This window comes from Nycticebus coucang, chromosome X, assembly GCF_027406575.1.
Source record: "Nycticebus coucang isolate mNycCou1 chromosome X, mNycCou1.pri, whole genome shotgun sequence".
Classification (NCBI taxonomy): domain Eukaryota; kingdom Metazoa; phylum Chordata; class Mammalia; order Primates; family Lorisidae; genus Nycticebus; species Nycticebus coucang.
Window position 1 is genome coordinate 145321691 of NC_069804.1, and position 24085 is coordinate 145345775.

The 24085-nt window shown below is 36.7% G+C and overlaps 1 protein-coding gene across 1 annotated transcript in view; it reads right to left on the reverse strand.

Moving 5' to 3' along the window:
* Window positions 1-12216: 12216 nt before the first annotated feature.
* CUL4B (cullin 4B) overlaps window positions 12217-24085 on the reverse strand; it is a 35842-nt gene continuing 23973 nt past the window's right edge. The window contains exons 14-21 of the mRNA XM_053580084.1: window positions 23896-24006; window positions 23077-23162; window positions 21867-21974; window positions 20602-20715; window positions 19819-19924; window positions 18200-18372; window positions 15648-15800; window positions 12217-12884 (exon numbers count right to left, since the gene is read on the reverse strand). Coding sequence (XP_053436059.1) covers window positions 12789-12884; window positions 15648-15800; window positions 18200-18372; window positions 19819-19924; window positions 20602-20715; window positions 21867-21974; window positions 23077-23162; window positions 23896-24006 — 947 coding nt within the window. The 3' untranslated portion in view covers window positions 12217-12788. The remainder of the gene's footprint in view (window positions 12885-15647; window positions 15801-18199; window positions 18373-19818; window positions 19925-20601; window positions 20716-21866; window positions 21975-23076; window positions 23163-23895; window positions 24007-24085) is intronic.

Here is a 24085-nt window from a genome sequence, read left to right on the forward strand (position 1 = left end):
GCCCCCCCTACCCCCTCCTCGAATTTGTATTTTTCTCTCTTGTGGGCCTGTAGTTGTTGATTATTTACACAAAACAACTGAATATCTAAGAACAACTCACTCTGATATTTATATTACTCTCAACTTAAGACTGCCTCAACGGGTATTTCTGAAACATGAGAAAGATTACATATCTTTTAATGGGCACACAATGTAAAAAGATGTAGTTTATGAAAATAACTACATGAAGGAGAAGGGGAGGAGCTGTATAAAAGCACAGTTTTTGTAAGTTCTATTGAAATTATTAATTCACAATTAATGTTATAAGTTTAAGGTGTCAATCATAACCACTAAGAATAAAACTAAAAGATAATGTAGAAATGAGAAGGGAATCAAAACAGTATACTATAAGAAATCAATTAAACACAAAAGAAGGGGAGATTTACTCATCTTTCTCTGGGTATATATGAGATATACAATAGTCCCCTCTTACCTGTAGTTTTGGCTTCTCCAGTTTCTGTTACCCATGGTCAACTATGATCCCAAAATAGTAGAGAATTTTAGAGGCAAACAATTCTGAAGTTTTAAATTGCATGCCATAGGCCGGGTGGATTGCCTGTACTCACTAGTTAGAGACCAGCCTGAGCCAGAGCAAGACCCCATCTCTAAAAATAGCCAAGTATTGTGGCAGGTGCCTGCAGTCCCAGCTACTAGGGAGGCTAAGGGAAGAGAATCACCTGAGCCCAGGAGTTTGAGGTTGCTGTGAGCTATGATGCCACAGCACTCTACCGAAGGTAACAAAGTGAGACTGTCTCAAAAATGAAAAAATAAAATAAAATAAATTACACGCCGTTCTGAGGAGTATGATGAAATCTCATGCTATCCTGCTCCATCCCTCCTGGGACACGAGTCATACCTTTGTCCAGCATTTCCATGCTGTATATGCTACTCACCTGTTGGTCACGTAGTAGCCATCTCAGTTAACAGACTGAGTGTCAATGTTATTCAAGTAACCCTTATTTTACTTAGTAATGGCCCCAAAGCACAACAGTAGTGATACTGGCATAGTATTATAATTGTTCTAATATTATTGCTGTTGTTAACTTTTTATTATGTTTAATTTATATATTAAAATTATAGGAATAGGCTCAGCACCTGTAGCTCAGCAGCTCGGGCATCAGCCACATACACCGGAGCTGATGGGTTCAAATCCAGCCTGGCCTGCCAAACAATGACAACTATAATCAAAAAATGGCCGGGTGTTGTGGCAGGTGCCTGTAATCCCAGCTACTTGGGAGGCTGAGGCAAGAGACTCGCTTAAGCCCAAAAGTTTGTGGTTGCTGTGAACTGTGATGCCATGGCATCTACCTAGGGCAATAAAGTGAGACTCTGTCTCACAAAAAAAAAAAAAAATTATGGGTGGTGCCTGTGGCTCAGTGGGTAGTGCACCAGCCTTATATATCAAGGGTGGTGGGTTCAAAGCCAGCCCCGGCCAAACTGCAACAAAAAAATAGCCAGGCGTTGTGGCGGGCACCTTTAGTCCCAGCTACTTGGGAGGCTGAGGCAAGAGGATCGCCTAAGCCCAGGAGTTGGAGGTTGCTGTGAGCTGTGATGCTACAGCACTCTACCGAGGGCAATAAAGTGAGACTCTGTCTCTAAAAAAACAAAACTATAGTAATGTATGTATAAGAAAATACAATATATATGGGGTTCTGTACTATCTGAGCTTTCAGACAGCCACTGGGCATCTTGGAACACATCCTCCACAGGTGAGGTGGGGGACTGTCCTACGTGCAATTCAACTGTTTTTCTCTTGTTGGTATGTCTTTTGTTACAAGATCCATTCCAACTAACAACTACGAAGAGTAGAGAGAAAATTATTTTTTTCTCCCCTAGAGTTTCTGGGGATGAGGACAGGATGTCTGGGGTACCCCCCTTACTCTGGAATCTACCAATGGGATCCTGGGAAAACTGATAGCAACTGCCCAAGGGTAAGAATGATTATCAAAGTCAGATCTCCTGGATCTGCCTATAATTAGTGCCTGGTCAGGAGAGAAAGGCAAAAATTTCTCCCTGTCCCTCCCTTTCCAAACCTCAGATTAGCAGGAAAAAACAAAAACAAAACACTTATAAAAAGTAATTCTTTCCAGTGTGACTCTGGCTTGGGGACAACCCATTTGGATTGATCCTTTGCCTCTCAGAAATAGGTGTTTTGTCTCATCTTGTGTCCTGAGACCATAACTTGGTTTTCTGTCAGGAAACGCATGTTATTAGGCCTCTGCTTGCAGGTAGGCCAACTGAAAGGTTGTGGGCCTCTCAAAATGTGGCCTAGAAATATAGGTTGCCCCCTATTTGGGGCTAAGATCCTACAAACTATTGTGAGCTCTCTGGGAGATTCTCTCAGTCTTTCTTTTGGTTATCTTAGGGAGTGATGCTGGATCTTGCGAGGGCTGTATCTAGGACTATTTTTTGTTTTGATTCTGTTCCTCCCAGAAGAACCTCAGTCAGCTTAAACTCCTTCTTTGAACCCCTGAAGGTTATATGCTTTGCCAACTGTGTCTACCTCCTTCTTGACATAATTTTGCTTATTTAATAATTTGAAACTTCACTGGCTTCTTCAGAAAACTAAAGCTCTCCCCAAACTGCTTCCAAAACCCCATTGCTTCTGTTCCTTCTTCCTCTTTCATCTTGAACTAATTCAGTTCCTTTGAACTTCTTCTGTTCCCTTCCAAACCCTTACCCTCCTCAATCCCTCTGTCCACCCCAGCCAGACCTTTTCCCTTCCCACTGAAGCCCCTCATTTGAACTTCAGGTCCCCTAATCTTTTTTTTTTTTTGTAGAGACAGAGTCTCACTTTATGGCCCTTGGTAGAGTGCTGTGGCCTCACACAGCTCACAGCAACCTCCAACTCCAGGGCTTAAGCGATTCTCTTGCCTCAGCCTCTTGAGTAGCTGGGACTACAGGCGCCCACCACAACGCCCAGCTATTTTTTGGTTGCAGTTCAGCCAGGGCCGGGTTTGAACCCGCCACCCTCGGTATATGGGGCCGGCACCTTACCAACTGAGCCACAGGCGCCACTCAGGTCCCCTAATCTTAAAGAGACCCAAGGACACTGGAAACCTGAGGTTGAGAAAACAAGGCTAATTGGGTATCTAATTGGAAATTAACTGGATATTTTATCAATTCAGATGGGCTTTGGAGGCATTCAGACAGCCCCTAGATATCTTTAGTCGTTCACCTAAAAATTTAGTACATGGACCTCCATAAGACTGTCATGTGATGATAGGAAAGTACACTACAAGATTCTTTATAGAAGAGAACTGTCATCCTTCCTATGTGCCTTGAGATGTAAGTTTTCTACCTCCGTTTTCTGTAGAGCCCGAGGGCTATCTCTTTTAAGATACAAATCTGTGGCTCAGGGCCTGTAGCTCAGTGGCTACTGCGCCAGCCACATACACCAGGGCTGGCAGGTTCGAATCCAGCCCGGGCCTGCCAAACAACAATGACAACTACAAACAAAGAGTTGAAGGTTGCTGTGAGCTGTGACACCACAGCACTCTACCAAGGGCAACACAGTGAGACTCTGCTTCAGGAAAAAAAAAAATGAAAAAAGGAAAAAATAAGATACAAATCTGTGGCTGAGTGAGATGGTTCACACCTGTAATCCTAGCACTCGGGAAGGCTGAGGCAGGTGGACTGACTGAGCTCAGGAGTTCAAGACCAATCTGAGCAAGAGCAAGAACTCCTCTCTAGAAGAAAATAGCTGGGTGTTGTGGCAGGCGCCTGTAGTCCCAGTTACTTGGGAGGCTGAGGTAAGAGAATCGCTTAAGCCCGAGAGTTTGAGGTTGCTCTGAGCTGTGATGCCACTGCACTCTACCGAGGTTGACAAAGTGAGACTCTGTCTCAAAACACAACAACAACAAAGAAACAAATCTCAGGGAGATGACTCTGCCCAGAGGGAGAAAAAAAGAAGCTATTTGGAATCTGGGCAGATGAAAATCTTAAATCTTTTTCACAAATATTCACTGGGCGCGGTGGCTCATGCCTGTAATCCTAGCACTCTGGGAAGCCGAGCCAGGTAGACTGCCTGAGCTGATGAGTTTGAGACCAGCCTGAGCCACAGTGAGACCTTGTCTCTTAAAAAAATAGCCGGACGTTGTGGTGGGTCCCTGTAGTCCCAGCTACTTGGGATGCTGAGGCAAGAGAATGTTTAAGCCTAAGAGTTTTAGGTTTTGTGAGCTGTGACGCCACCACACTCTACTGAGGGTGACGAACAGACTCCATCTCAAAAATCTAACAAAAGAAATATTGGTAAAAAACCTTAGCCATCTGAGTACATACCCTTAACTTATTCCATCTACCAGGAACATAAATTAAACCTAGCTATTCTTTTACAAACTAGCGATTTTATATTATTACACTTGACACATGCCTAAAATTTTAAAACAAAAGCTGTAAAATCTGTTTGCATGTATAGGTTTATGTCTATGTAAACATGTTTTTCTACCTCTGGATAGTATTGCCAAAATTAGTATGTAAACACGCTCTATTTAATTGGCTTAAAGAAAAATAACACTTATATAAATTAAGTATTCTCTCAGGAAATATAAAAAAACCTAATCCCCCCAAATGCTTTTCAAATTCATAATCTTTGGTAAATACGAATATTGTTGGTTTAGTTAAAAAAGGAAAAGAAATTCCTAAACATCTTCAGAGTTGTCAGCATTAAATATAATGCAGACACACAATTTTCATTCTCTCTGGGTTTACTAGTCAATAAGCTTATCTCTACTAGATGTTAAAGGTTATAAAGCTATAAATTCAACCTTAGAACAAATGTACAAGCAAAAATGCAGTTTCCATCTAAAACCCATGAGGCGAATGAAGAAGACATCAGATACATAAAAAATAAATCTCAAAAAGGCAAAAGTCCTTCTTCACTAGTAATTATTATTTTAAATGTAAAAAAATTAAACTGGCCAGGTAATCCTAGCACTTTGGGAGGTCCAAGGCAGGAAGATCCCTTTAGGTCAGGAGTTCAAGACCAGCCTAGGCAACACAGTAAATCTCCATCTCTACAAAAACAAACAAAAATAAATAATGAATAAAAGGACTAAACCACTTAATTTCAAAAGGCAGATATTCGCAGAATGGATTAACATGATCTAACTATACACCATCTAGATGAGACTCACTTGAATTCTAAGACACAAATAGGTTTAAAGAGAAAGGACAGAAAAAATGCTGCATGCAAATAGTAAAAAAAAGACAGCGAAGGTTACTCTACTAATATCAGATAAAATATTAAGTAAAAAACTGTATTATTATAAGATACAAGGAACAGCAATTTATAACTCTACCAAGAATATATAATAGTCGCAAACACACACCTAACAGTGTCCCAAAATACATGAAGCAAAATCAGTAATAGATAAAATTAGACTACTTGACTTAGCAAACATATAGAACATTCCATATGAAGAGAAGACTACATATTCTTCTCAACTCCACATGGAACATTATCTGAGTTAAACCATGTTAGACCACAGAAGTCTTAATAAATTTAAAGACTGAAATCACACACAGTATCTTCTCTGACAATGGAATGAAATTAGAAATCAGTAACAGAAAACTAAAAAATTCACAAAATGTGGAAATTAATACATTCTTAAACTAATAGGTAAAAAAATTACAATGAATATTAGAAAATTCTTTGATACGAATTAAAATGAAAACAACATATCAAAATCTATGAGATACAGTAAAAACAGTGCTTAGAGGAAAATTTATAGCAGTGAATGCCTACATTAAAAAGGATAGATTTCAGTGGCACCTGTGGCTTAGAGGAGTGGGCGCCAGCCCCATATGCCGGAGGTGGCGGATTCAAACCCAGCCCCGGCCAAAAACTACCAAAAAAAAGGATAGATCTCAAATCGATAGCTAATTTTATACTTTAAAAACCAAAACAAGGCTTGGCACCTGTTGCACAGTGGTTAGGGCACCGGCCACATACACCAGGGCTGGAGGTTTCAAATCCAGCCCGGGTCTGCCAAACAACAACAACTACAACAAAAATAGCCAGGCATTGTGGCAGATGCCTGTAGTCCCAGCTAGTTGGGAGGCTGAGGCAAGGGAATCACTTAAGCCCAAGAGTTTGAGGTTGCTGTGAGCTGTGATGCCACAGTACTCTACCAAGGGTGATGTAGTGAAACTCTGTCTCAAAAAAAAATAAATAAAAACCAAAACAAATAAAAATGTCAAACTAGCAGAAGGAAGTAAATAAAAATCATAGGAGAGGGCGGCACCTGTGAGTAGGGCACCAGCCCCATATACCAAGGGTGGTGAGTTCAAACCTGGCCCTGACCATAGCAGAGGCAAATGAAATGGACAATGGAAAAACCAAAGAGAAAATTAAAAAAATTAAAAGTTGAGTTTTAAAACTTTTTATCTGGGTGTCACTTACCAAAAAAGTTGGTTCTTTGAAAAGATCAACAAAATTGACAAACTTCTAGCTATATTTAAAAAAGGCTCAAATTACTAAAACCAGAAATTAAAAGTAAATTTAATTGACCCTGCAGAAGTAAAAAGGATTATAAAAAATTACTATGAACTATATACTGAAAAACACAAAACTTTACTGAAAGAAAGTAGATAACTAAGATGAAATAATTTCATTTATGATAGTATCAAAAAGAATAAAACAGGTATGTATTTAACCAGGGAGATAGTATAGGACTTGTACTTGGAGAAGTATAAAACTTTATGGAAAAGAAACATTTTATTATTATTTTAAGAGACAGGGTCTTGCTATTCTGCCCAGGCTGTTCTTGAACTCCTAGGCTCAAGCAATCCTCCTGCCTCACCTTTCTGAATAGCTGGGATTATACGTATGTGCCACTGTACCTAGCTGAAAGAAATTTTAAAAAGATTTAAAACAGAAAGACACATTATGTCCATGGATTAGAAGATTTAATATTGTTAAGATGACAATACTCCCCAAAGTGATTTATAGATTCAATGCAATCCCTACAAAAATCTCAATGGCCTTTTTGGCAGAAATGGAAAAGCTGATCCTAAAATTCAAATGGGATTGTTGAGTAATAGATCCAAATAGTTAAAACAATTTTGTAAAAGATGGATGACTCACATTTCCTGATTTCAAAATTTACTAAGAAGCTATAGTAATCAAAATGGTATAATACTAGCATAATAACTAACATATAGAAGAACAGAATTCAGAGTCCAGAAATAAAATTATATAACTATAGTTAATTTATTTATTTTTTTGTAGAGACAGAGTCTCACTTTATGGCCCTCGGTAGAGTGCTATGGCATCACACAGCTCACAGCAACCTCCAACTCCTGGGCTTAAGTGATTCTCTTGCCTCAACCTCCCAAGTAGCTGGGACTACAGGCACCCGCCATAACGCCCGGCTATTTTTTGGTTGCAGTTCAGCCAGGGCAGGGTTTGAACCTGCCACCCTCGGTATATGGGGCCGGCGCCTTACGGACTGAGCCACAGGCGCCACCTTAGTTAATTTATTTTTGACAAGGGTAGCAAGATGATTCAAGATTTTGAAAGAGAGTAAGAATAGCCTCTCTGACAAATACTCCAGGAATAACTAGTTATCCACATGCAAAAGAATTAAGTTTGACCCTTACCTCTTATCATATAAAATAACTAATTGAAATGAGATCAAAGATATAAATATAAAGAATAAAATGGCAAAACTATTACAAGAAAACATAGGGGTAGGGCGGCGCCTGTGGCTCAAGGAGTAGGGCGCCGGTCCCATATGCCGGAGGTGGCGGGTTCAAACCTAGCCCCGGCCAAAACCCAAAAAAAAAAGAAAATATAGGGGTAAACCATAATCTTGGATTTGGTAATGGTTTCTTAAATGTGACACCAAAAGCACAAACAACAGAAGGAAAAATAAATGAACTGGATGTCATTAAAACTAAAAGTTTTAAAATTTCAGATTATTGTGAGGATATGAACAATTACGTTACAAGGTTTGCATTTGTTAGGTAGAGTCCCTGCTGTAGTTGTGTCCTGCTCCCAGGAAAAACTAAAAGTTTTTGTGCAGGGCGGTGCCTGTGGCTCAAGGGGTAGGGTGCCGGTCCCATATGCCGGAGGTGGTGGGTTCAAACCCAGCCCTGGCCAAAAACCAAAAAAAAAAAAAAAAAAAGTTTTTGTGCAAAGATCACTATCAAGCAAGTGGCAACTTACAGAACTGGAGAAAATATTAGCAAATCATTCTGTGACAAGGGCCTATTATCTCAAATATCTACAGAATTCTTACAACAGAAAAACTACCTATTTAAAAAATGGCCAAAAATCCGAGTTCAAAAGTAAAAAAAGAAAGAAAAATGGCCAAAAGATATGAAGACATCTTTTCAAAGAAAATGTACAAATGACTGAAAGCACATGAAAAGATGATCATCATTAGTCATTGAGGAAGTGAAATTCAAAACCATAATGAATTACTACTTTACACTCAGTAGGATGGCTATGTGTATAATATTACGTACTTAAAAACCCCAAGATCTGCAAGTATTGATGCAGGGAAGAAACTGAAAACCCTGTACACTGCTGGTGACAATATAAAATGGAATAGTTGCCATGGAAAACAGTTTGGTGGCTCCTGGATAAGTTAAACACAGGATTACCACATAATACAGCATTTTAACTCACGGGTGTATTTCTAAAAGACTGTAAAACAGGAACTCCAAAATGTATTTGTATACAAGTCTTCATAGCAGAATTATGCACAATAGCCAAAAGACAGAAACCATTCAAACGTCCAACAAGAGATGAATGCATAAACAAAATATGGGGTATACATACTATTATTCAGACATAAAAAGGAATGAAGTACTGAAAAGGAATGATGAATCTTGAAAACATCATGCTAAGTGAAAGAAACCAGACACAAAAGGTCACATAATTGATTCCACTGTTAGAAAATATCCAGAATAAGAAAATCCAGAGAGAGAAAAAGATTAATGGTTTCTGGGAGACTGGGTAAAAGGGGAATGGAAAATGACTGCTTAAAGGTACTGGGTTTCCTTTAGGGTTAATGAAGATACTCTCAAACTATGTAATGGTGATCAAATTGCGTAATACTGCTAACTGTATGAATTGTATACTTTAATATTATTAAAATTATAAACTTTATATATTCTACCACAATAAAAAATTTAAAAATTGTAGTTAGGCACAGTGGCTCATGCCTATAAAGCTAGCACTTTGGAAGGCCAAAGTGGGAGAATAGCTTGAGGCCCAGAGTTTCAGACCAGCCTAAGCAACATAGCAAGACCCCATCTTCACAAACAAAAGAGATTAACCAGGTGTGGTGCCATGTGTGTTTGTAGTCCTAGCTACTCAGAAGGCTGAAGCAGAAGGCAACACTTGAGCTCAGGGGTTCAAGGCTGCAGTAAGCTATTATCACATTACTGCAGATTGGGACCTTGTTTCAAAAAAAAAAAAAAAAACTTAAAAAATTAAACAAAAGGTTTTAAAGGGTTTCATTACACGAATTAGAGAATAATTGAGGAAGCGCTATTGTTTTTGTAGCTTGCAAAACATAGAGTTCTAATGTGCCAATACGCCATATTCTTATATTTTACATCAACTAAAAAGGGTTCTACCAAAGGTCAGTTTTTTTTTTTTTACTATGCTACACATCTAAGGATTTCTATATATATTTTGTGTATCCATTCAAAAGAAGAAATGCCTTTTTTTCCTAATAGCAAGTATTAAATATGAACCAAGTGTTTCCAGGTGAGCAAATCTGTTCACTATTCAAATGGAAAGCAAGATTTTTTTTTTTGGTAGGAAACTGAAAAATATTCATTTCCAATGATACCATTTTGTAAAGCATAATTATGCAAATTCATATCAGTATTATTTTTTTAAATGAACAATTTTTTGCCATTTTATGAGAATTTTCTGCCATTAAATGAGAAAACAGAAAATGTTTATAACACTCCTGCCATTCACAGCATTAAACAGTGTGATCATGAAAACAAACAAAACCCAGCTAATTTTAAAAGGTTTATGGACACTAGGATTAAGAGATAAACTTCTCAAACCTTTAGACACAGGTGACTGACTAAACTGATCTCATGAAATGCATACTCATATACACAGTAAATTTAAGAGTGTGGCTAGATATCATTTTAAGACCATTCAGCAGAATCAGGAACTGGGCTCAAAAATGTTTGAGGAATATCTTACAGTGAGAGTATTTAGCCAAGGACTGAAACTATTAACAGAAAAGGTAGATCAAATGCTATATGTAAAATAAAAGTGTAGTTAATCTTTTATTCTGCCCTCAATTCAAATCTAGACTAGTTTCATACTGCCTATTTGACTCTGAGGATATGAAACATTTATATTTGTACTTGATTTTTCTAAAATGACATTGAAAAATAATTATCTACCTTGAGGATTCCTGGGAACATTACCCTTTTTACCATACCCTTCCCATACTCCTACAGCATAATGACAAAACCACCACAAAAATAAAAAGAATATAAAAAATAACAAAATTGATAAATGTGAATTCACTAAAAGAAATCATTAGGCATATTTTTAGTCCTGTGGTTTTAAAACTTTCTTACAATATTTGAATTTTAAAGATCTTCTCCAGAAGCCTTTTTTAAATAAAAGTTTTATTGGAGAAAAATAGAACCACCATGTACACAGGGAAAAGAGCACAAAAATTCAACTGATACAGAACTGAAAGTCAGTTATCCAATGTAGTTTGCAATTACTTTTCAATTTCGTAAACAGCCCCCCTCAACTTACTTTTTAATAGTCTTGCTAATTTTTCAGCTGAAACAGCATCAAGTTTTAAAAAAAAAAATTATGAGCTTCAGGGAGGGACCCACTTTCAAGATAATGAAGGTGACATCCAGAGTCTCCCCCAAACAGGACCAACTCTACCTAAAAATTGCTTTAGAGTAACTACTGACTCTTATGTAATAGTTTACAAATCTCAGAGACCATCAGGGACGAATTAAAACACTGATGTAGATGGTCCAACATGGAGAAAGGGTAAACAAAATAGCTGCATTTCCTTGTCAGATGAGCTCATGTAAGGAAATCAGTGAGCTGAGAAAACATAGGCAATGGCTACTCAAAAAAGAATTAGGAAGGAATCCTAAACACCACATATAGTTAGACAACAGTGTGCAAGTGGATGCAATTAGAAAGAAACAAGCAATTTTTTAATGGCCAGTTACAGGTCTTTGATTACTCAAAAAAACAATAGTAGACACAAGAGCCAACAAGTCTCCTCAGTTGAAAATTCAGACCTAGATATTCTTCCCAATGGTTCTAACAGGCAAGGAAATTCGCTGTTGGAAAAAGCATTAAGGTAGTTCTGATTTTTAAAAATCAAAACCAAAATTTTCTGCTTCTCCTCCATGAACAAATTCCCTTCAAACCTTCAAGGAAGTACAAACAAGGAAGCAAAACAAAAACAATACACCACTGATGGTAAAGAGAATCCCTTTACTCACATTATCAATTTGAAAACAATGCTTTTGCCATTTTCTACATATAAACAATCCTGGGACTCCTGTGAAAAGTAGATGTCCAGTGGCTAAGAGATCTTTGAACTTCAAGCAATTTTGAAAGAAAGAAGATGATCAGCAGGATACAGAATTTCAAATTCCCAATTAGGGAAAATGAGAGAGGACCTTTATGTCTATGGTTTTAGGAAGTAAAAATAAAGATGATAGGAAAGGCTTATTTATCAACAAAGAGTTGGGATGCTTTCAAAAAGAAAAACTTTGGTAGAGAAAACAGGAATGTTAACTCCTAGGAAACCTGTAACGATCTACAATTGGTCCAAGTTAAAGACAAAACTGTCCAAACAACAATTAAAGTCTAAAGTATGTTGAAAACTAGTTGATGAGTTTTCGTTCCTGTAATGACTTATAAAACATGTTGATTTTGGTCTCTTTTGCAATTTTCTTATTGTATTCATTTTTAATATAAAGAAAGAGTTGGATTTTTCTCTTAAGATGTTCCTCTAGTACCACTGATCAGCAAATTTCTATTTTATCTATTTTTTAAGTACTTGTTAATCAGCACAGTAAACTCAGGGGATAAACCATATACACACATCCCATACTCTTAAATGAGAAATTTCAGGATGTGAGTATATAAGATATTATGTAAGCAACTATCCCCTTACTTGAAAACTTGTTTCCAAATAAGTTTTTAAAAAATCCCTTTCAGTGTAACAGAACATTACCTAATAAAATATCAATAGCTATGACAACTTATTTTTCTTTTCAAGGGAAATCACAAAACAGGTGAACAACCAAGTCAAGGGTGGTTTTTCTATTTGATAAATACATCCAGAACTCTGTACAGTAAATAAAGTTTGCATGCAGTTTAAGTATCTTTAAATGACATTTTAAGCAAATAAACCTTTTGCTTCATAATTAACGGTGTATAAGAACCCCCCTCCCTTTTAACAGCCATAGGGACCTCTTCCCCAGTTCCAAAAAGGAATCATGAAGACCAGGTACTTTCTTAAGTGTTTTCTGCACATCATACTAAATAACATGCAAAGAGTCAAAGAGTTCAAAAACATTCTTCTTAAAGTTAAGTATTACTCTTTAAAATGGGCATGTTAACCACTGAGAAAAAGTGCACTCAACTATTTCCATTAATTATACTGCTTCGTTTGGTCATTGGTAGTATAAAAGAAGTCAAATAATACAGCATCAATAGGTTAGTTTATCCACTGGCTACTGCATATGACACCAAGTGCTCCAAGGCCAACATTTTATGCAATATAGTTGTACTGATTTGGATTTTCTTTATCTCTTTCCATGTAGTCCCGGTCAATTAAGGACTCTATTCTCTTCTTAAGATCAGCAGGCTGTAAGAGAAAGCAAATTTTCAATGCAAAGCTCATAAACATCGGCTCAAATCCACTTATCAACACCCCATTAAAAAAAAGAACAGTTTAACACTGGTTTAATCTTTAATGTTCTCAGTTTTTATTTATTTAAATCCTAATTTTTTAGAGATTAGTTTAAAGAAAATAAATAAACCATGTTATGACATGTTTTTGTACAGGTTGAGAGTATCTTATCTGAAAATGCTTGGGACCACAAGTATTTTGAATTTTGGATTTTTTTCAGATTTTGGAACTTTTGCATAGACAAAGAGATTATCTGGGGGATGGGATCTAAGTCTAAACGTGAAATTCATTTATATTTCATATACAACTTATCGCATTGCCTGAAGGTAATTTTTTAACTCTGATACATGAAACGAAGTTTGGACTGTGACTGGTCACATAAGGTCAGGTGTGGAATTTTCCACTGGTGGTAGTGTGTTGTCACTCAAAAAGTTTCAAATTCTGAAGCATTTTGGATTTTCAGATTAGGGATATTCAACCTGTACTATATACTATATATATGTTATACTGTCATACCCTTACCGTATCGTTATAAATACTTTCTATTTTTTTTTTTTTTTTGAAACGGAGCTGCACTTTGTCACCCTTAGTACAGTGCCATGGCATCATAGCTCATAGCAACCTCAAACTCTTGGGCTCAAGCAATTCTCTTGCTTTACCCGCCCGGGTAGGTGGGACTACAGGTGCCCACCACAGCCCCGCTATTTTTAAGAGACGAGGTCTCACTCTGGCTCAGGTAGATCTTGAAATTTGAGCTCAGGTAATCTACCCATCTTGGTCTCCCAGAGTGCTGGGATTATAGGCATTAGGCACCATGCCTGGCCTACTTTCTATTATTTTAAAGAGGTCTTCCTAGAAGCAGCTACCCTCAGCATAGTTAAATAGAAAAGACTAAATTTATAACCTCACATGAGTAACACATTATCGCTTAGCAAAACAGAATGCTATTTAGTTTTGCTAAGATAGTTTGAGATGATATCTTTACTTTGGGCAAAAGCTAGTAGGTTTTATTTTTATAAATTAAATTTAAAAATGTATTGAGGAAATTACTATTTAAAAGAACACTACACAAATGGCTTGACAGATTATGTTATCATTTCATAATTTAGATCTTCATATTTTGGTTTTAATGTAAGATTTAACTGTTACCTACTTTAAGTGATAACTCATCAAGAAAACTTTGTAGCTTGTCTTCATGATTGCCATTCTGAGCTTGCGTATGATAAAATTCTACTATATGTCCTGTGTATCTAGCCTATAAAAAGAATATTATCTTGTTTGTTAATAGAAAGTTTTCCAGAAGTAAAATGATTACTTGATCAAGAGGGCAGAAGAGAAAAAGTAGTTTGATAGGGCAGTCAAAATTTCAGTTATAATTTTACCCAGTAATACCAAGGTTTGAAAACCAAATGATTTTCTCTTTATTATGGTGAAAGACCTAGAATTTTAGCATAATATTTATTACAGTAATCCCCTAACTTCCTTACTACCAGTGATCTCTCTGGCTGGAGGTGAAATGATTAGGCAAAGCCACGAAGGTGAGAGCATGGTAATCAGGAGGGAGTATAAGGTCTGGAGAAGGAAAAAAAGCTTACCTTCCTACAACTAATAGCTATTGAATGCTTATTATATGCCAAGTCCAGTCCTAAGTTTTTTTACATTCATGATCTCAGTTAAGCCTTACAATAATCCTACAAGGTAAGTATTATTATTTCTACTTTATAAAAAAGGAAACAAGCTCAGCAAGGTGAAGTGATTTACCTAAGTCCAAAGCTCATAAGAACCCTAATAACCAGAAGTTTATCCAAACTATAGTATTTGTCATCACAATAGGTCTCTCCTAAAACTTGGAAAGTAGTCCAGAATAACATCTCATTGTCTAAGTTTCTTTATTATTGGGCTTTTATTCTGGAACATTTCCATCTAATGACCAGTTTCACTTCACCAGAACTAACACTGAACTTTTCAGAAAAAATGCTTTAGTGAAGACTAGTCATCTTTATATAGTTTTTAATAGACACTTAGCTGACTAAACAGAAGATTCAACTCAATCTAAAATAACCAAATCTGTCAAAGACCATGGTATTTCAAGGTGAAAAGTAGCAAATAAAAACAACAAAGAAGCTCAAAAGAAATGGTGAATGATCAAACCTAGGGAATAAGCTGAAACAAAAAAGAAAAAAAAAGATAAATGGTGAATGAACTCGAAAATTTCTTTTTTTTTTTTTGTAGAGACAGAGTCTCACTTTATGGCCCTCGGCAGAGTGCCGTGGCCTCACACAGCTCACAGCAACCTCCAACTCCTGGGCTTAAGCGATTCTCCTGCCTCAGCCTCCCGAGTAGCTGAGACCACAGGGCGCCAGCCACAACGCCCAGCCATTTTCTGGTTGCAGTTTTGGCTGGGGCCGGGTTTGAACCCGCCACCCTCGGTATATGGGGCCGGCACCCTACCGACTGAGCCACAGGCACCGCCTGAACTCGAAAATTTCAAAGACTCATTTAGCAGTTAAACTTTCAGGTCTAAGAGCTTTTATAAACTTTTTTTTCCCCCTTAGTCACAGCTGTCCATAAATACCAACAAAGTTTTTTTTTGAAACTTTATGTCTCTAAATGGTCTTGAGGATTTAATACAGTATGTTTGTATGATTTGTGTCTGAAAATCTAATGTATTCTCTTTTATTTATAACAAGCTCAGTACAAAACAACAGAAGTACCTACCTTTACCGGAAATTTCAATTGGTTATACACCTCTGAAACAAGGAGATTGTGGCTAAGTGTCTTTCTCATCTTCATAATTCGAACAATTGCAGCATCAATTTGATACTGTCTGTCTTGAAATACTCTTTCTGTAGTGCTTGCTTGTTCCTCAACCTAACAAAAAAGTTTTACACTTAAGAATTATACCAGAAATGAAACTTGACTATTTACATAAACTGTACATTCTAGGGACATGACATTATTATTGCTTTAAAGTATAGAATTATCTAAATGGGACCTTGTAAATACATCAAATAACAAGAAAAAAAGCCCACAAACATTTCTTTTAATTATGTTGTCTTATAGCAATGCCAATATTGGTAAACAGAAAAACACCATCTTTAAACTGGTTTTCTAGATTAGTGGTTCTCAACCCTTTCTAATGCTCCAATGTATTTTCATTGTTAAAAAGGGGTTGCGACCCACAGGTTGAGAACCGCTGTTCTAGATAGAGATGGTTGATGTGGAATTTACCATTTTCTTTCTTTCTTTCTTTTTTTTTTTTTTTTTTTACACTGTCTTTGATATCTTCTAAATGTCTGTGTAAGTTACAAGGGGTTTTTGATCAGATTTCTACATGACTGATAGCTTACCTATAAAGTGACTGACTCAAAGCTTGGTACAAACTAGCTAAGAAAGCTAGAATTAAACTCTTTGAAAAATAATTTTTATTTTATAATATATAAATCAGAAATGCATAATCAGTGCTTACTTTTTTTTTTCTTTTTTGTATTATTAAATCATAGCTGTGTACATTAATGCAATCATGGGGCACCAAACACTGGTTTCATAGACCGTTTGACACATTTTCATCACACTAGTTAACATAGCCTTCCTGGCATTTTCTTAGTTATTGTGTTAAGACATCTATATTCTACATTTACTAAGTTTTACATGTACCCTTGTAAGATGCACCGTAGGTGTAATCCCACCAATCACCCTCCCTCGGCAGTGCTTACATTCTTTCAAAACTTAACAGCAGTAGCCAGGCATGGTGGTTCATGCCTATAATCCTAGCACTCTGGGAAGGTGGGTAGATTGCCTGAGCTCAGGCATTCAAGACCAGCCTGAGCAAGAGTGAGACCTTGTCTCTAAAAAACAGCCAGGCGTTGTGGTGGGCACCTGTCATCCCAGCTACTTGGGATGGTGAGGCAAAAGGATCTCTTGAGCCCAACAGTCTGAGTTTGCTGTGAGCTATGACACCACCGCACTCTACCCAGTGACTGACTCAAAGTGAGATTTTGCCTAGAAAAAAAAACTTAACAAAAGTTTAGGTCTTTAGGAGACCTTGATGCTAAAGTAAAAACGTTAATCTTTTAGTAACTAACTTGAAAGAACAGTTTGGGCTTTGTGCAGGAGTCTCATTCTGGAATGAAACAAACGTTTTAAAAGGACATGATAATCCTTTCAAGGAATACCATGCCTTTGATATGTATGGGAAAAAGATAGGAATTTGTTTGAAAATACTGACCCTGTCCCACATTTAAAACTTTTTCTCATGTACTGCATTAAATCTGATTGGAATTGAAACCAACTGGTTTCAGGATGTTACAGTTGGCTTCCTTAATACATTAAGTACCATTTGAGTTGTATTTAATATACTTAAATTAGTTTTAAGCCCTGGGCTTTGTTAAGCATATATAACTCACATGTCTCTTAATGTATTTTGACCTAATTAAACACTGTGGCCTCAAGGAAAAATTTTTTTTCTGGTGTGGTAGCCAATGTATTAATTAAAAAGTCTCTTACAAATTCCAATGGAAAAAACAAAACACTATTTATCCTTACTGTTAATCAAAGAAATACTAATAATCATTCAGATTTTTCACCAAGCAAACCTTTTTTAAAAGAAAATGTGATCATTAGTGCTAGTGAGGTATGTATAGTAAGATAGGTGCTCATATGCTGTTGGACAAAAGCCTTTTGTAAATTGGTCCAAGCCTTTCTCAAACATGATGTGGTATCACGTACTAAGACTCTTAAAACGTTCATAGTCTTGACCCAAAAAAATCTACTTCCATGAATTTATCATAAAGGAAGGATGAGAGAGATTAGAATTCAGGTACCAAGATGTTTCTTGCAGTTTTATTTAGAATACTAAAAAAATCATGAATTTAATTGTCCAACAATGAATAGTGGTTGAAAAAATTATAACAACCATGTAAAAGAATATTATGCAGCCATCTGTTACTTCTGAAGACATTTAATGGGATGGAAAAATTCTAAGGATTGAATATTAAATGAAAAAACTGGATATAAAACTATGTTGAATATCAAATCCAAACATGTGCAAACTCCAAACCCCCAAGTCACATACTAAAATACAGGGTGGCCTGTATTTTAAATTGCATGCAAACTTCACAGCCACCCAGTATATTTAGCTGATAAAGGCACAGAAAATATTAATTGTAGTTGTAATATAATGGGTATAAAATGTTCTTTATATAATACGTTTCTATTATGAACACACATAATTCCAGCACATTAAGACTAGGAGAAAGCCAAAGAAATACCGTTTCTTTCATTTGGATTTGATTGATCTTTATCCTGAAAAGTTTGTGTTTGAAATCATCATTACAAATGAACTTGTCACCATCTTCAATATCTTTGCCCTTTGGATTTTTCGACAGAACTCTAGCTTTGCCACAGGCTAATGACTGCAGTGTTCTCCTTAACTCTCCATCCTCTGAAGAACAAACAGGTTTCGTTAATTTGTTACCAGCTCATCAGCATGAACTAGTACATTCAAACACAATCTAGCTTCTACTCCATCTCTCAGTGAAAACTCTTTCTTTTTGCCCCAAGGTCATCAACAACTTCTTTGTTCTGTCCATTGGCTTTTTTTCCTAGTCATCTTCTAAGTGTCAATTATCACTCCATATGGGTAATTACCAAATCTTACAAAATGACCTTTTACTTTTTTTCAGTCACACTTTTAAAGGACCCCTCACTTAGCTGGTTCTATTACCAGCTCTACTTATGTCCAAAATTACTTTTCTTCAATCCCACATTTAAAGGACCCCTCATCTAGCTGGTTCTATTATCAACTCTACTTATGTCCAAAATTACATTTATCATCTTCCCTATAAAACTGTGTCCTCTTTCCAATTTTTAGTGGTGATACTACTACCAACCTACTTTGGTAAGAAACCCCAGAATCATCTTTTAACTCTTTCTTCCCCTCTATCCTGCACATAGTATCTACTAGTTGTTTTTACAGATGCCTCCTCTCCATTCTCATGGCCTCCTTCTAGTCTAATCCCCTTACCACTTTATGCCTGAATAATCCCAATAACTTATGAACTGGAATTTCTTCTTCCTTCAAGTTGCCCTGTATATTGATTCCAGGTAAGCTTTCCAATCACTACTTATTTATTTATTTATTTTTATTTATTTTTTTTATTAAATCATAGCTGTGTACATTAGTATGATCATGGGGCACCATACACTTGGTTCATAGACCGTTTGACACATTTTCATCACACTAGTTAACATAGCTTTCGTGGCATTTTCTTAGTTATTTTGCTAAGACCTTTACATTCCACTTTTACTAGGATTTACATATTCCCTTGTAAGATGCACCGCAGGTGTAATCCCATTAATCCCCCTCCCTCCACCTACCTCCCCTCCCTTTCCCCCTTCTCCCTATGTTGTATACATACATACACTATAGTGTAGGTTTGATTTGCTAGATTTATCAGGCTCTCCACGATCCTAATTTTGTACCCTACTATTCCATGCTACAATTAAGCTCTTCATGGTTCCTGCCTACACTGCCCATTCATACCTCCAAACTTCTTCTCACAGTATTTCTCCTTACTGCATATGCCTTCTCTCTGACCATAACTTGAAGGCTCAACTTAAGTCCCACTTCCTTCATGAGGGCTTTCTCAATTGTGCTAGTCCAGTGATTTTTTGCTTTGCTTAACTCTGAACACACTTCTAGTCAGCACCCCAAATAGGTATTTATTGGTTTTGAAATTACTTCAAGTATCTTTTTCCCCTTTCCCTAGAGTTCTATTAAGAGTTCCAAGGTGAAGGATTATTTCTTTGTACCCTTCAGAGCTCTTAACATGGTGGTATACACGTGGACACTTAATAATGCTTGCTAATTGACTGATTTGACACAAACCTATTCCGGTAGCCTGCTTGATCTCTTCTAAACTGAACTCTTCTCCCTCATTAAACATTAGCAGCACCAGTGTTTGAAAAAGAGAGACCTGGAGTTCTTTTTTACCCTGTTGGAGAAAGAGCAGTTTTAATCATCACTTTAAAAAAAAAACATGAAAAATAAACTGAATAACTAATCTTTTATAGGAAAATCATTTTTCGATTAGTGGGTTTAGAAACATGGATTAACATTATCCAGTAAAGCCATTTGGGGTAGTAATATTGTATGTTCACTGTAGGATTTAGGTACGATCCTACTTAGAATGGGGAAAAGATCAGTTGACCTTTTATCAGGTCTTTTTTAATCCTTATAATTAAAATAGAGTAACAAAATAATGAAAATTAATAATTCAGCCCTATGTGTCATTACAGATATTCATCATAAGCAGCAAGAAATCACTATTTCAAATGCATTTTTGATTTGCTACAGGAGTTTCTTGAAATTAGGTATGGGAAATGTTCCTCTTTACTCCCACTCTATTTTCTAGCTCCCAGCAACAAGCTTTCTGTAAAGAGGCAGTATGAATTTTGCATCCACAGGCGCAGAAAGGATAGAGAAGAAGTTTAATGTTTTCGGTTTTGCGGGAGGGCCAAACTTAAAATATACACAGAGCTGTAACAAGATATCAGTATAGTCATGCAGATATCTAAAATAAATTTATAAAACAGCTTAAACCTTTGAGTTAAAGAGGGATGATCTCAATATTAAAGATGAAAACTAAAAGTCTGGGGGTCATCCACTCACCTCTTTAAATTCTGCTTTTAGCACACAGTGTCCCAGGGTTGATTGCCACTGAAGTTTCCTACCACTGTGCTTGCCTAAATAAAACGTCTTGAAAATCTCCTGAAGTTTTACCATCTAAAGTAAATAAAATAAGGCTTTATTTAAGCTCTGCATTCAATGCCATATTAACCACTCTTTATACTTATCTTGTGTAATACTTTCTGGCACATTTTAAGACTATATCCAGTGGGTCCACTGATGACTTTGATGTAAAATAATGATCTCTCAACCATCTAATCTAATGGCATTTATCAGTCTTTATATTCTCTGCCTCATTTAATCACCCCCTCTTTTCAAATGGTCACATCCAGTAGCTTTTGCCTCTGCATTTTATGATGGCTCTTTCATCTCACCATTGTTTCTGCATTAGTTTCCTTTGCAGGTTCCTCTTCCTACCATCTGCTAAATGTGAGCTTGTTCTAAAGTTGTGCCCCTGCCCTTTTTTCTTCCTCTTCTCTATATTCTCCCATGTATTAAGGGATATCTACTCCCTACATTTTCATGATCATCTTCATGGAGGATTCTCAATCTTTCTCTAGTCCTCAACCCCTTTTCTAGGCATCATCCTGAGCTAGACATTTTTTCCAGGAGTTAGGACAGATTTAATCAAGCACCCATTATACAGCAATCTCACCCCACCTCTGGGTGAAATATGTGCAGGATTTTTTTTTTTTTTGAGGTAAGAGTCTCACTCTGTTGCCCAGTATAGAGTGCTGTGCTGTTAGCCTAGCTCACAGCAACATCAAAGTGATTCTACTGCCTCAGCCTCCTGAGTATAGCTGGGACTATAGGCACCTGCCACCATGCCTGGATAATTTTTCTATTTTTATTAGAGATGAGGGTCTCACTTTGCTTAGGCTAGTCTTGAACTCCTGAGCTCAAGTCATCTTCCTGCCTTGGCCTTCCAGAGTACTAGGATTATAGGCATGAGCCACCACGCCCAGCTGGGGCAAGAATTGTTAATAGCAAAACAGAGTGAGAGGTATAATCTGGGGAGATGAAAGAAGAGTCAGGGAAGTGGACTTTGAACCCAGGAACTTGGTATTATTAGCTATGCAATAAACTGGACTTGGAAATATAAGAGTAAAATATGAAAACAGTTGGCATTGGTATTGGTGTGTTTACTAACATAAGCTTTTAAAAGGCAACTATTATTAAATGGTAAGTAAAATAGAAGTGCCATGATTTCTATGCCTATAATTCAGGTCCTAAACAGTAACTCCTACCTCTGGTGGTAAATGGACTTCCATAGGCACATATGTTGGCCAATAACCCATTGTCAGGATATTCACAGTTAATTCAATATTCCCAGGTACATTCTGATTCTGCATATACTGTAAGAAAATCAATATACATACTTAGATCTTAAAATACACAGTAAAACTGCATACACGCCATATCATAATAACCCATTTTAAAATTTACTCATTATAAAATTGTATACAAATACTGACCATCGTTAAAATAAAAGGCAACTATTAAGAGGACTCTAAGAGAAGCCTACACAAAATGCACTATGAAAGCATATAGCTTAACAATATGATACAACGGCATACAAGGATCAGATGACCTCATTATAGGCATTATCAACTTAAATAATTTCTCAAAGTTGTTAAAGGATATCTTCTCCATTCTTTTCCCCAATACCACCTGTGGTACCTACCTTTGGAGACCCCTATGTGGCTTAACCACCCTGCAGCAATCCCCCTTCCTCACCCCACCAGCCAGCTCAAGTCTCTGGTTTTTCATTTGCTCTACTGCCTGTTTACAGGGGGTGACCTGAAGTAGGGAAGGAAGAAGTGGGGAGTGGGGGAAGTGCAAAGCAGATAAACTCTATTCTGTAGCTACCATAGAATCCATGATCTTACTGGCTTTAATCTTTTCTGAGTCTTTCACCTTTATTTCCCACCCTAGCAATATAGTGGTAAACAAGTCACTACTAAAATCCTAAGAAGGAAATATCTAATTTGCTATCACTATCACCTATGTTCTTAAATATTTCAAAACTACTTTCTACCTACAACTTCCAAACTATGGATCTAAATTTTCATCCCCAAACGTTATACAACCACTTTATCATCTGTGCTCCCTCCCCATTGCAAGCTCTGAACATGCAATTGCCAAGTGATTAGATGTTGGGCAAAGTCTTGTTCCCACTATCTAGCTATAGCTCTTCTTGTGCTGACTTTAGTTAAATACAGTTTATTTGTGTGTGTGTGTGTGTTATTTTGGGAGTTTATTAAAAAATCCTAAAGTAAGTCAAATATACTTCTATTTCATTAATTTTTTTCCTGTACCATATGAATACCATCTAAGTTGCTATGAAGTATGTACAACAAATGTATGTTTCTATTTATCCTCTTCAGTACAAATCACAGCAAGGAGTTAACTAAATATAACTAAATTTGAGGAATTAGGAATTTAACTCACTTTTACCTGTTTGAACTGAATCATGATGTCTTTAGAAAGTTCCATGTCTTTAAACATTCCTTCAAGTTTGCTGGTGAAAGCAGCTCCGCATTCTATTAAAGATGTTTGTACATTTATAATATTTTAAGGTGTAAAAACATAAAATTTAAAATGGAAAACATGAAATGCAAAATTTACTTTGGCATGACATATGATACATAACTATTCATAAGAATAGAAAGAAATCCTTACGCCAAAGTGTGTGCTCCACTAATTCAGAGTCAAAATTTTTTTGAGACAGAGCCTCAAGCTGTCACCCTGGGTAGAGTGCCATGGCTTCACAGCTCACAACAACCTCCAACTCCTGGGCTCAAGCGATTCTTCTGCCTCTGCCTCCCAAGTAACTGGGACTACAGGCACCCGCCACAATGCCCGGCTATTTTTTTTGTTTGTAGCCATCATTGTTGTTTGGCAGGCCTGGGCTGGATTTGAACCTGCCAGCTCAGGTGTATGTGGCTGGTGCCTTAGCCGCTCGAGCCATAGGCGCCAAGCCCAGAGTCAAAAGTTTTAATCCTGTAGTAACCTTATCTACTATTTAGGTGTAAGATAAATGGAAATTTTTTATACAAATTATGAAAACAAGAATAATGCTCTCCAAAAAAAAAAAAAAAAACAGCTCTGTATATGTACAATAGGTTGGAAACTGTGTGTGCTTCTCAATTCTGTTTTCATCCTATGTAAATACACATGATTGACAGAAGAGGAAATCATTTGAAAGAGTAAAAATTAAGCTAACATTTTCCCTCAGAAAACAAAGAAAAGGAACAAAAAGAGTGACAAACATACCATGTTTGAGTTTGGACAGCATTGATTTTTCAGCATCTACAGATGCACTCTTCCCAACTAATAAGCGTTTGGCTAAATCTTTCTTATAAAAGGCCTCAAAAACATCCTTGCCTATGTTAAATAAAAAATACAACACTCATAATATTCCAATAAAAAGTTCTGACAAACTACTTTAAAGTGCTTAATAAAT